The sequence below is a fragment of the Micromys minutus genome (assembly GCF_963924665.1).
Source record: "Micromys minutus genome assembly, chromosome: 3".
Lineage (NCBI taxonomy): Eukaryota > Metazoa > Chordata > Mammalia > Rodentia > Muridae > Micromys > Micromys minutus.
This window is the reverse complement of record NC_137972.1, coordinates 26,263,589-26,277,160: the sequence shown is the minus strand read 5'-3', so window position 1 is coordinate 26,277,160 and position 13,572 is coordinate 26,263,589. Positions and strand designations below refer to the sequence as shown.

Genomic DNA, 13,572 nt, shown 5'->3' with positions numbered 1-13,572 from the left:
GAAATACCTCTAAGTCTGAGCTTGTAGTGCTCCTGGGAACAGGGGGAGCCTAAAGGAACCAGGTCCCAGGGCCTGCTGCCTTGAGGGGTGTTAGGACCAGCTCTCTCCCCCTTCTCTTTGCTTCCTATCCACCCTGATACTAGAATAATCCTCCTTTAGCTCTCACCATGGAAAGCGGGGTTAATACGGTACTACCCTACGCTCCCATTTCATCTGTTAGTCCCCTTAAAGACCAGGTTCCGGGGCTGGAGAGATGGCTCAATGGTTAAGAGCACTGACTGCTCTTCCAGAGGACCAGGATTCAATTCCCAGCAATCGCATGGCAGCTCACAACCATCTGTAACTCCAGTGCTAGAGGATCCAATGCCCTCTTCTGGCCTAACCATGAGGCAGAACCCAGCAACCTCCCCTGCTCCTCCCCCCCACAGACCAGGTTCAGTAGAGACCTTTACCTCTGAGAGCCAGGGGACAGGTTTGTTCCACTTCAAGTAGCTACTGTTCCTACTCCTACTTCGGGCAAGTTCTTGGTCCTATTGGGAAAACAAAGAGTGAGCTTGGTGAAAATACTGTTAAGAAATGGAAGACAGGACAGGATTCTGGGCTCCTTGAAGCTGCCTATGGAGAAGGAAGGGGTCATGGGACATAGTTCCTGCTCCAAGGAAGCTTGTCAGCTTAAGGGACCCTGTCCCATTCACTATTTACACCACATCCCTGAGGAAAATATCTCTGGCTTGTAAACACGCATTTGTTTCTGTTCACTTCCCCGAATTTTTCAACCATATGAGAAAAAACTGACTCTGGACTCCCTTGGGGCAGGAGCTGTGACTTCTTTTTTTAAAAATATTCATTCATTCATTCATTCATTCACTCATTCATTTATTATATGAGGACGCTATAGCTGTTCTCAGACACACCAGAAGAGGGCATCGGATCCCATCACAGATGGTTGTGAGTCACCATGTGGTTGCTGGAATTTGAACTCAGGACCTTTGGAAGAGCAGTCAGTGCTCTTAACCACTGAGCCATTTCTCCCACCCCAAGCTATGACTTCTTGTTCCTCTAACGCCTACCCCCAAGTTCTATCCAGATTTGTCACTAGTCTCAACCAATGGGAGCCCCTCAAAGACACCCTAAACCCTCCCTACCATATAGGTCTACAGTGTTACCTTAGTCTCATCCAGCTTTGGAGATCCATTTCTGTTCTATGGTCAATGGTTGCGGGGGTTGAGGGTGGGAGGAGGGTCCAAATTGGAATGGGCCTCAGTTTCCCTAATCTACCATCTGAGAAACACTATTGGGAAATGCTTCATGACAAACTACACCTTAGCAGTTTGCAGGGAAGGTCATTTATCTACCACCTCTGGCTTTCAGTACCAGTTCTGTCCCCAGGATATGCTGGTTAATATGCAGGAATGCTGCTGCTGGTGTGTGTGTGTGTGTGTGTGTGTGTGTGTGTGTGTGTGTGTGTGTGTGTGTGTAGGTGGGGATAAAATCTAAGGCCTCACACGAGCTAGGCAAAAGCTCTACCTCTAAGCCATACATACCCCTAGCTTAGGGTGCGTTGTCAGATACCACATTCCTGGAACAGCTCAGACTTGGATATGTGAACAGAAGTAAAAAAAAAAAAAGCCTAAAAAAAAAACTAGGCCCTCTGGGGCTTTGAGGAAGGCAAGATAGATATCTGTACTCAGCTAGAACAAGGCTAGACTGGGGTTCCACCAGCTGTCTCCCCTCTGCATATACCACAGAGGAAATTTCCCTTAAGGGCATGAAAGAGAGATTGGACCTGCCACATACCTTGAGGCTCAGCCTCTGGGGACGATAGAATTGAAGATTTGGATCGACAGCTGGGATGTTCCTGCTGGCTAGGGCCTTGGCCAGTTCTCGCCAGCTGCCATACCCTGGGAAAGGGAAGAAGAAAAGAAAAAGGCCAACTTAATTCAGGAGCCCATAAATCTGTAAGATCAGAGAGGCAGAGATAAGAGAGGTGAGTGGCTTCTCTTCTCCTCACCCCGCCTCACAGGTAGGTAGGAAATGGATGAGGTGGGTGGCAGGAAGGACCTGTGCCTTCCCTAAGTCAGAGAGGACACTCTGCCAGGTGAACAGGGCTCATCATGTACTGTGGGGTCCCACCACAACATTTCTCACCAAAGGCCCAGTCAAGAAATGGTGGCAAAGGCCATTTCCGGGACAGCAGCAGAAAATTATGGGAGGTGGGGATAAAGGAAGAAGGGTAAGGGGCATTTCTCTCTGATTATTAGGACTGACAGAATCAGAACTGGAGGGGGCAGGAGAAAGAGGGCCTAGGACTTCTTTATTTGTTTCACAGACTTAGTTCTGTGCTGATCTGGGGCTATTTGCGACACACTCCTGCCTGCCCTGGAACTGGTTAGTGTGCACACATCTGAAGAGGCAAAAAGAACCGTGGTGGGAAGGAGGGAACAGGAAACTGTTGATGTGAGAGCAAGCATTCCGACACAAAGAGGCAAGGTAAGGGTAGGAAGAGCCCAGTGGTCAGTCTGCAATTTACTAGATGCCAATACCTTCTTGACTACAAAGGGAATGTTGGGCTTAAAGTAAGTGAACTTACAGCACTGTAGGCCATATATTCGAATCATCACTCCGGGTAAGACAAACGGGAGCAAGGCTGCTGAAACGACTAATGTGGGGTCACAGAACAAACAGTAATGAGGGTACAGTGAGAACCTGGACAAGCAGGGGCCTCTCCATCGGGCTGCTTTATGAAGATGTCCTTGGGGTGCTGGGTTACATCTCAGCTCTGGAGTTCATGCCTAGCACAACACAGGCTCTGCTCAAAAGGAGTCAAACTGAAGCACCACTGAAAGGGGGCAGGGAGTCACATAAAAGAGGTTTGACAGCCATCCACCCTTGGGAATGAACAGTTGGCAGAAGGCACAAGTGTCACGGGAACCCTGTGTGAGCACCAACAGGGACACAGCTAACTAAACAAAGCCAGAAAATAAAAAGCCAAGTGTGGTGGCAGATGCCTATATAACACACCAAAGATCTAGGGGAACAAAGGCAGGGTTGCAGAATCCAAGGCCAGCCTGGGCTACACAGCAAGACCATGTCTCCGCAAAACAAACAACCACAGAGTATAGCCAGTGGCACGGACCACACAGAATTATCATCACATTGTGCAGGAGTGTTATGTGCTGATGCTTTGAGGGGTCAGCATGGAGTCACAGACTGGAGCTTGACTGGGGGTAAAGTTGCTTTTCTTATGTGGTTATGGTCTGTGTTTAGAAAGCATCAGAGAGGCATGGTGTTATCCGAGCCTTTAAGGATGCTGGAGTTGGGTCAGGAGCGATCATTCTTGTTTTACAGATGCAGAAAGAGGAGCTTGGAGTTCTCAGCCACAGATCTATTTGTCTTCCAAGATTAGAGAAGATAACCCTCGAAAGCCAGTGTCTGTTATCATTACGTTTTCTCCTGCAGCTACTCTTTAGCAGAGCTTTGAGGAGTCCTAGCATCAGAGGCCTTAGCTATGGATAGAGGCCGTGGGTTACCACATAGATATTCAGTTACACTTAAGTTATGGGAACTTCTAGCCTCCAAGGGTACATGTACAGACACATAACTGAAAACAAAAACACAAATCTTAACATACACACACACACATACACTTGTGTACACTCGTGTATGTGTAAGTGAGGCAATCCCTTGTGTGTGTGTGTGTGTGTGTGTGTGTGTGTGTGTGTGTGTGTGTGTGTGTGTAGTGTGCATGCATGCAGACCACAAGTGTCCTCCTCAATCTCTCTGTGAAACTGAGGTTCAGGTTTTCTCAGCAAGACTGAAAGCCCTAGCAATGCTCCTGTCTCATCCCCCTGCACATATGTAGCTTATTACATGGGCACTGGGATCTGAACTCTGGTTCTCACGACTGTGCAGCAATTGCTCTAAATGGATGAGCCATCTTTCCAGCCTCCACGCCCCCTCCCGTTTTTAGGCTAATTTAGCTAGAATGCTCTTGATGTCTCTTGGTAACTGAGCATCGGATGACTTCCTTAATCCACTAATTGGTTATAAAGCCCTGGCTTCCTTGCTGTACTCAGAACTGAACTCAGGTCTACACTAAGAACTCCCAGCTGACCAGTTCTACTCCTCTTCATCTGAAGGCTCTCCCTGTGGTCAGGAATAGTTCCGCCGAGGGAAAGACAAGAAACTCGGTGAGGTTAAACGGAGCCAGGCCCTAACCTTCAGGTCACAGGTATGTCTACCTGGTTCTGAGATATGAGATCTGGATGGCCAACAGAGGCTTCAGAGTGATGTGTCTAACACACACAGCTGTAATGCCACCAGGCCTGCTGTGAACAGTGAATTGTCTGGGTCTGACTCACACAGTGAATTATCTGGGTCTGACTTACAAAGTGCTGGATACGAGTCTCTTCCTCCTAACAGTTCCTGAATGGGGGATTTGGATTTGAGAGTCAGGAGATAAGAATCCCAACTTCTTTAGGATTGTGTGAACTGCACAGAACCAGGAGCTCTCTCCTCTGTGCTTCCTGACCAGAGAGTAAGCAGACAGGGCAGTGGGGCCTTGGTGGTGGCGCAGAGGTGGCTATGTCCTCTCTGCTGCATGGATTTGGTGGGTCTCTATCACCTCCCCATGGCCCCATCGTGTTCACTAAGCACACACTCTGTGCCAGGCACTGGGCACGGGCACTGTATTTGGATCCCCCTCATCTCCACCTCTGCATCGATTCCGCCAGTGGATGGATACCCAGCCATTGCTTGCCCCCTGGGAGCAACTGGAGCTAAAGAATGTGCTGATTGAACGACTGACAGTTGTCACTTGTCCCCTGTTAAGTGATTCCTCCTGCTTCTGGCCGGGCCTCTCCTTCCAGAGTACCAGCTGCCAGGGCCTGGTCCTCCTACAGCAGGTGTCACATTTATGCTGGGAGACAGACACCCGAGTCTCAGGTGTCAGACAAAGCACCACCGTGGGCCTCATGCTGTGCCCTCACAGACCTGGGCTATCAAGTTAACCATCAGCCAGAGCTTTGCCAACACCCTCCTGGGGGCAATGCAGACTTCAAAGGCCTGAAGATTATCATCCTGGCTCTCTGCGACACTATAGAACACATATACCCCTCGGTATCATTTTTCAAAAACTCCTTAACATATGTCAATTCCGTTGCCTCCTCTCACCCTTTCTTTCAGAAAGAAAAAGCACAGCAGCTAAAATGGTTTGGTGATCAGCCCAAGGTCACACGGTGAAAAGATAATCCACAGGAAGCATCCAGTGCCCGTAACAGCTCAGTCTTCAGCATCGCTCTCTGTGCTGCAGACAGGAGCTGCCCTCATTTCCCTTGACCTTCATCGGATACTCTTGCCAATACAGCACGTGGACACTGGGGCCTCGGATGGAAGAGTGGGAAGACCCCTCAATGCTGAGGCTGCCGCTGAACGCCAGATTCCAAAGTGGGATTGCAGGCTTGAGTTCCAGCTCCACCCCGGGTGCTGAAAACACTTAGCAGCATTTCCAACTTAACAGTTAAGGGTTGGGCATGGAGCTTATTTAATACAAAGTGCTTGCTAGCTCAGTGTGGAGCGCTTGCTGGGTGTTGTACAGGGCCCTGGGTGTTATCCTCAGCACAATTAAAATAAATAAATACATATCTTTAAGAGCAGACAGCTCAGGAAGTAAAACGTTGATACTAAACTTTCATGTCAGTATAAAGATTACAAATGCACACTCCCTCCCAGCACACTACCCAAGAATGTGTTCAAGCTCTGCCAATGCCCAACCAGATCTCTTCCAAGCTATGTGCTAATGCATCTTGCTTTTACTCCTAAGCAACTATGACTATACTAATAGCAGCCTACATTAATGAGCACTTATTATGTGCAAAGCACCACCCTAGGAGGTATGGTTTTTAGGTTCTTAGGTTGTTTTGTTCGTTTGAAACAGGGTCTCTGTGTAGCTGTGACTGGCCTGGGGCTTGCTGTATAGATAAAGCTGGCTGCCAACTCATAAAGACTCACCTGCCTCTGCCTCCCAGGTGCTGGGATTAAAGATATACCCACTCCATGCTTAAAGTTGTATTTCACCATGTAAAGACAGATAATGTGAGCACACAGGCACATACCTCACTTCATGGTGGAGACCTACAGAACCTGTTCCAGTCCTTGATTGCTGAGTGTCAGCCCTGAGTCATCTCTTCACTCCACATTCTACTTCTTGGTCATGTGGAAACAGATTTTACCTGACCATACAAAGAACTGGATGATTTGGGTTTACCCCCAAGTTAGAGGCTAAACGATAGACCAGGAGGGTTACTTATCCTCTCATATCACTCCCACACCCCCAAACTCTTCGAGCTCTAAGGATCAACAAGGAGAGACTGAAGGCAACCCAAGACTGCTGGTGGAGCTGGGGACCTGTGTGAAGAGGGCTGGGTGCACAGGGGCACCATGGTGGACAGACATCTTTACAGCATTGTTGCCCATCTTGGAGCTGGTCTCTAGAAGAAGTGATTTTCAGTTTCTTTTTTGTTTTAACTTTATTTTAAAAAACAAAGGTAAATGTACAGATTTTTAAGCATTTTTGCATAAAAGTATACAAATACATTTTTATAAGGTTGTAATTAAGTATTTGTGGGTACCTATACATACACATACGTATATATGTAACAATAATATAGGAAAAAAGGTTATTAATTTGAGGAAATAGGAGAGAAACTGGGAGGGGCTGTAGGAAGGAAAGGGGGATGTGATACAGTTCTATTTTAATTAAAATATATTCTTTTTTTTTCTTTTTTTCTTGATCTTCACACAGTCTGTGGGTTGTTTCTGGGGGTGTTCAGAGCTTTCTGGGGTTAGTATCCCATTATCAGTGACTGCATATTATGTCTGTTCTTTTATGACTGGGTTACTTCACTCAGGATGATATTCTCTAGATGCATCCATTTTCTTGAGAATTTTGTTAGGCCATTGTTTCTGATAGCTGAGTAGTACTCCATTGTGTAAATGTACCACAATTTTTGTATCCATTCATCTACTGAAGGACATCTGGGTTCTTTCCAGCTTCTGGCTATTATAAATAGAGCTGCAATGAACATTATGGTGCATGTATCTTTGTTGTATGTTGGAGCGTCTCTGGGGTAAATGCCCAGAAGTGGAATAACTGGGTCTTCAGGTAGTACTATGTCCATTTTTCTGAGGAACCGCCAGACTGATTTCCAGAGTGGTTGTATCAGTTTACAACCCCACCAGCAGTGGAGAAGTGTTCCTCTTTCTCCACATCCTCGCCAGCATCTATTATTGTCATCTGAGTTTTGGATCTTGGCCAATCTGACTGGTGTGAGGTGAAATCTCAGGGTTGTTTTGATTTGCATTTCCCTGATGGCTAAGGATGTTGAGCACTTCCTTAGATGCTTCTCAGCCATTCGATATTCCTCAATTGAGAAATTTTTGTTTAAGTCTGTACCCCATTTTTTAATAGGGTTGTTTGATTCTCTGGTGTCTAGCTTTTTGAGTTCTTTGTATACCTTGGATATTAGGCCTCTATCTGATGTGGGGTTGGTAAAGATCTTTTCCCACTCTGTTGGCTGCCGTTTTGTTTTCATGATAGTGTCTTTAGCCTTACAGAAACTTTGCAATCTCATTAAGTCCCATTTGTCAATCTTTGACCTTAGAGCTCCAGCTATTGGTGTTCTGTTTAGGAAATTTTCTCCTGTGCCTATGAGTTCTAAGGTTTTCCCTACTTTCCCATCTAATAGTTTCAGTGTACCTGGTTTTCACTTTCTCTAAACTACAGGAGAGGACTTTTGAGGAGAGGGAATGGCCGTCTCAGGACTCTGGAAAAGGTGTGAGCAGCCTAAGAGGGCGTATTCCACCTCTTTCTCAAGGCACCACAGACCTGAAGATCCAGAATGAATGACGATTTCAAAGAGAAGCCCTGGAGTCTGTCTAGAAATTCACTCCCCAGAGCCTAAAAATGCACAGAGAAAAGATGGCACTGAGGAGTCAGAATCCTCGTCTCAGTAGAAGACGAGAGACTGCCAGGGAGACGAAAGGCTGTGACAAGAGGCCATGACACTCGGCGTGGATTAACGAGAGTCAGAGACCAGCCCTGAGCTGCAGGATGAGAAGGTTCTGTCCCTGGGAAGAAGCTGAGGAGAGAGCCTGGGGAGTCGGTGTCTTTGGCAGGACAAAGCAACTGTGGCTTAGAGCCAGCAGGGCATAGATCAGAAAATGGAAGCAACATGTCACAGACAGGCAAAGATGAAATGGAGGACCTGTCACCTGGGGGACGGTCTTCAGGGCATGCCTAAGGCTCTGGTGGCAGAGAGTGTGACGAAGTCTTTCCTAGTTGCTGATGCCCCAGGGAACTTGATGCAATAAAAATTATTATTACGATATTAACTTAAATACAGATTACTCTCTTTTTTTATTTTTTAAAAATGTAGCTGTAACTTCTAATAAACAAGTAAGCCATATAAGCAATCCTCTTTCGGAATGTTTAATAATCTATGAGACGGGGTTAGAGAGTTAATATAATTATAGCAAACCTCTACACAAATAGACATGTACATGTGAGTGTGTGTGTGTGTGTGTGTGTGTATGTATATATATATATGCATTAACTCATACATGTTCATTGTTATGGTTATCGTTTTAGAGGACACAGATTCAATTCCCAGCAACCACATGCATAGTGGCTCACAACCATCTGTAACTCCAGAAGATCTGATGGCCCCCTGCCTCTGTGGGCACCAAGTACACAGGTGGTTCACAGACATGCAGGCAAAACACTCATACACATACAATAAAAATAAATATATCTCAATAAACAAACAAATACAATTTAAAGAAAACAATCTGACACTACAGAGCATAAAGGCCCCAGGGCAAGTGAACTGCAGTTTTAGCGAGAATAATTAACATTGGCTTAGACCTACCCCCTGGGAGAAAGATATGGGCCTAGTAGAACCAGGCTTAATCGAATTATAGACCTAGAAATATCCTACAAAATACAGTTAGTCTCTCAACAATCTCTTTCCCCGCATTTGATACTTCTTTTTTAGATTTTTTTTGGACAGGTTCACACACACACAAACATACACTGAATATATATATATATAGTTTTTATTCTTTGATGGGTGTATATATGTGCATACACTGAATGCTGGTTATTTCCTTTTTACCTCCTGTTACCCTCTCTCTTATTCTCTCCCACTGAAAGCTTTCTCCCAACCTTATTTTCATATTTTTAAATACGTACATACACATGTACATGTGCATAAACAGTTATTCATACTTTTAAACTTACATGTTATATAATATTTTTATTTTAGGCCTTTTTTTTTCTCATTACAGTCACACCACCATACCTAGCTCCTCCAGCACTGAGAACTGAACCCAGAGCTTCATGTGTGCTTAGCATGAAGCACACCCCCCAGCCCAGATTACTCCCGTGGGAAAATAAGGCTTACAGGGTTTGTTGCTGGTTGGTTGGTTGGTTTTGTTCAGTCTTCCCAAAAGCCACAGACACAGTAAGTGACTGAGCTGAGATTTGAACCCAGGACAAAAGGCTGTGTTAACTCTATTATTCATCACTCAAGGTCCTGAGTTTTCATCTCCATCATTATTTCTTAGTATCCTTCATTCACCAGCCTATCCCTGTTCTCCTCCTGTCTTCAAACTACCTTCTACTCATACCACATGCACATGCACTCACACACATGTACCCCCTACACCACATGTGCACACACATATGTACACACACACCATATACACATACCTCATGCACACACACCACACACCCACATATATACCACATGCACACACACCATACATATGTACACATACCAGATATGCACACCACCAAGCACACACATGTACACACACACACTCACAACTTGCACACACACCACACATATGTACATACATACACACCTCAGACCATCTTATTCTTCTACCATCTCCAAACTACCTTCTACTGAAACCACCCATGTGCATAGGCACATGTGCACACACACACATCAAACATACCACCAGACCATTTTCTTTCTCTTTCTGATTTAGTCACTATTTAACTATCTTCTCTCTGTAAGAGCCAAAAATATGCAAAGGGGCGAATGGAGCCCAAATATACAATCCCATTACTTCCTACTTCAACTAGCCAGAGAACCAGACAAGAACATTCAGCACCTTCTCTTTCTCAACAGAAATAATCCTGTGTTTGTGTTTGTAGCTGCCCAGCTCATCCAGAGGAGGGACTGCCTGAGGAGAGTAGAAAGGCGGAGTCCTTAGGTTTCCCTGGCTCCTGCTATCAAACAGAAAAACACAGGTAGGGCTCTCAGGAGCTTCCCTCCCTGACAGGCCTCTGAGGCTGCTCACAGCCAGGCCCAGGGGCTTGAAGTGCAGTCAGATGGGCTCTCAGGTCTCCTGCCAGGCTGGCACCTGAGCTACAGGGAGGGCTATGGCTGCAGGCAAGCTAAGGCTTGCAGCCAGCGACTTGGGAACTGCACCTACTGTTTGAGTGCTCCCCAAAAGGCCCAAAAGTGGGCATCTGAGCCAGTGCCAGGGATGCAACTGCCCTACAGCCGCTGTAGGGCTTCCTGCTCACACAAACATTTAAAAAGATGATAAAGCCAAGGGAGCAGATGAGGAGAAAAGACAGAAGCTCAATGTCCTTTCTATTTGCTGCTGCTGCCCTGGGAATACAGGTTCTGCTTGTATGTAGCTGAGCTTAGTAAGTTTCCACTCTCTGAGCATGGGTGATGATCAGTATAGACTCCAGAAGGTAGGGCCCAGCCCAGGTCACCTCAAGGATATCACCTTTATCATCACTGCGAAACATAAACAACCACAGACAGCATTTCAGAGTCCATTGACAAGTCACTGTTATGACAGTTCCAGTCCCATGCAAGAGGAATGTGAACTTAAGACCCTCTAGGAAAACCTAGAGCTGAGAGTCCAGGACTTTGAAGACTGGCCTTTAATCCTCACAGACACCTAGGCAAGAGCCACTTAGGTTCTTTCCAGACCATCTGGTGGGGCTGTGGCTTGCTTTTCTGAACCCACCAGGTCTGTCTTCCTAGTGAAATAAGACAAGGAGACTCTTTGGGACGTGGGACTACCCACCCCTTACCTCCCTGGGGGTCTTTCAAATAGGGGGAGCTCAGAGCTGCAGTAGCAAGGCGTTTGTCTAACATGTAGAATAAATAGCTCAGAATAAGCAATCAGAAGACTGGGGAAAAATGAGCAAAAGAACATGTGATCATCAGGCATTTACTGAGCACCAGGTGCACACTGAGTGTGTGCCCTACTAACCGCTGAGGAGAGAGAAGCGCAGGCACTCAGCTCTTTCTGTTCCATGGTTAATGAAAGGACCTACTTTTCTAAGAACTTGGAGATGGCCTGGTCCTCACACTTGTGTCCACACGCAGGGCAAGTGCAAGCCGGTTCTGCTGGGTGCAAACAGGCAGACACAGCAAGCTGGGCTCGCTGGGAGCTGATGACATGACGTTGCTCAAGGATTCTTTTTTTTTCTCTTTTCAAAGACTCAGAAATGTCAGGCAAGACTAGGAGCAAATTCTCTGTGATGAGGAAACTTCCCTTTATGGTCTAAGAGTCTAGAAGAAGCAACAATACAGAAAATTGCTGCCTCTGTATAACAGCCAGGGAGGAGTTTCGGCAAGAATACCACCAGACCTCAGCTGAAGGGTTAATGTTGCCCACAGAGGCACTGGAGGGTGTAAGACAGAACCTTAGTGGTTAAAAATTCTGGGCTCTGGGGCTGGAGAGATGGCTCATCCATTAGAGTACTTCCTGTTCTTTCAGAGGATCCAGTTTGGTGCCCTGTTCTAGCCTTTGTGGGCACTGCACACTAGGTACACAGACACATATGCAGGCAAAAGACTCGTGCACATAAAATAAAAATAAAATAAAAATCTTCTAAAAACAATTACAGTCTTAAAGCCCTAGACTACCTCTGGCCTCTTCCCAGGTAAAAAGCAGAAACAGAGGTTCTTTCTCTTGCCTGAGATGGAGAAAATGGTTTCCATTGTTGGAGGACCCGGGGAGACAGAAGCATCACTGACAGAACAGAGTGGGAGCCAAGATAAAAACAAATAAAACCAAACCGCCATCATCCGAGGGTCTGGGAAGACAGGACGAAGGAAACAGGGTGAGTGTGTCTCTGAAAAGCAAGAGAGACTGTCAGCCAGTCACTATGGAAAGAGAAGGAAAACTGGGCACAGTGGCACCCGCATCACAACTCCACAGGAGGTGGAGACTGCATCTCAAGTAATTTTTTAAAACACAAGCGAGGGGGCTGGAGAGATGGCTCAGTGGTTAAGAGCACCGACTGCTCTTCCAGAGGTCCTGAGTTCAATTCCCAGCAACCACATGGTGGCTCACAACCACATAAAATGAGATATGATGCCCTCTTCTGGTGTGTCTGAAAACAGTTACAGTGTACTCACATACACAAAATAAATAAATCTTTAGAAGAAAAAAAAGACAAGGGAGGACAAGCAGAAATTACTTAACAATGAACTGTTAATGACAAGATGCCAGACTTTGGGGACGATTACAGTAAAATGCCAACACAGACCTAAGAACAGTTTATTCAGAAATGTTTCTTCCACACATTACCCCACTCCACCCACTAATGGGTTGGCACGTGCTTCACACACAGACAACCATCATAGCTACAAATGGGTGTCTGCCTGGGGCTTGTTTCTGCTACAAGCTTTTGACATACAATGTCTCATTTCACCTCCACTCGGCAAACACTCGGCGTTAACAAAATTCCCCATTTACAGGGGCTGGGGGGGGGGGGGATTGAACTCCACACAGCCTCCGCACAATGGCTCTTCAAAAAGATCTCCTAAGAAGTCTTATACAGGCCCTCTGTCTGTTGTACAAAAAGGCAACAGGATCCAAGGGAAACAAAGAGAAAAACCCTCGAAGCCAAGGACTTTTTCTTGGGTTCCACAGGGCTTTGGTTTGGACCAACAACCAGGAGCCTCACAATACCCACACACCCACACACATGCTTGCAGTGTTGGGGATCCAACTTAGGGCCTGAGCGAGCCCTGAAAGCGATCTGCCATCGAGCCACCGAACATACTCTCTTCTCGGCATTCTGTCTGGAAGACAAACAGTCTGATGTGTGGACCGGCCAGCTGCTAGACCTGCACGGTCCGAGGAAAGTGACTCACCCAAACCAGATGAGGCAGCTGTAACCTGTTCCTGGGAGGAAGAAGGAAAATGGGACACAGGAGGGCACACAAGACAGTAACAGGACTTTCTGGGGTCAGGTGTAATGGCATACCTCTTTAATCCCAGCACTTAGAAGACAAAGGCCGCCTGGTCTACACTGCGTTCAAGCCATCCAGAGCCACAGGGAGGTTAATGTGAAGTTAGACTTGTTCCTCTTCCTTCCCATGAAAGGTCATTTAAGTGAAACTCTGGGGGTTTGGCTGCACTGAACACAGAGGACTAGACCATAAGGGCCAGGTTCCCATCCCAGAGTCACGGCACATACTCTCGATTCATCTTATGGTCATCCAAATGCCATGAACCTTTTCCATT

General features: G+C 46.3%; 1 protein-coding gene across 1 annotated transcript in view; it reads right to left on the bottom strand.

Annotated features, from left to right (window-relative positions):
• The window catches only part of B4GALNT3 (beta-1,4-N-acetyl-galactosaminyltransferase 3), an 88,125-nt gene that overhangs the window by 26,168 nt on the left and 48,385 nt on the right, over positions 1-13,572 (bottom strand). The window contains exons 2-3 of the mRNA XM_080915042.1: positions 1,798-1,901; positions 453-530 (exon numbers count right to left, since the gene is read on the bottom strand). Of these exons, the coding sequence (XP_080771168.1) occupies positions 453-530; positions 1,798-1,901 (182 nt within the window). The remainder of the gene's footprint in view (positions 1-452; positions 531-1,797; positions 1,902-13,572) is intronic.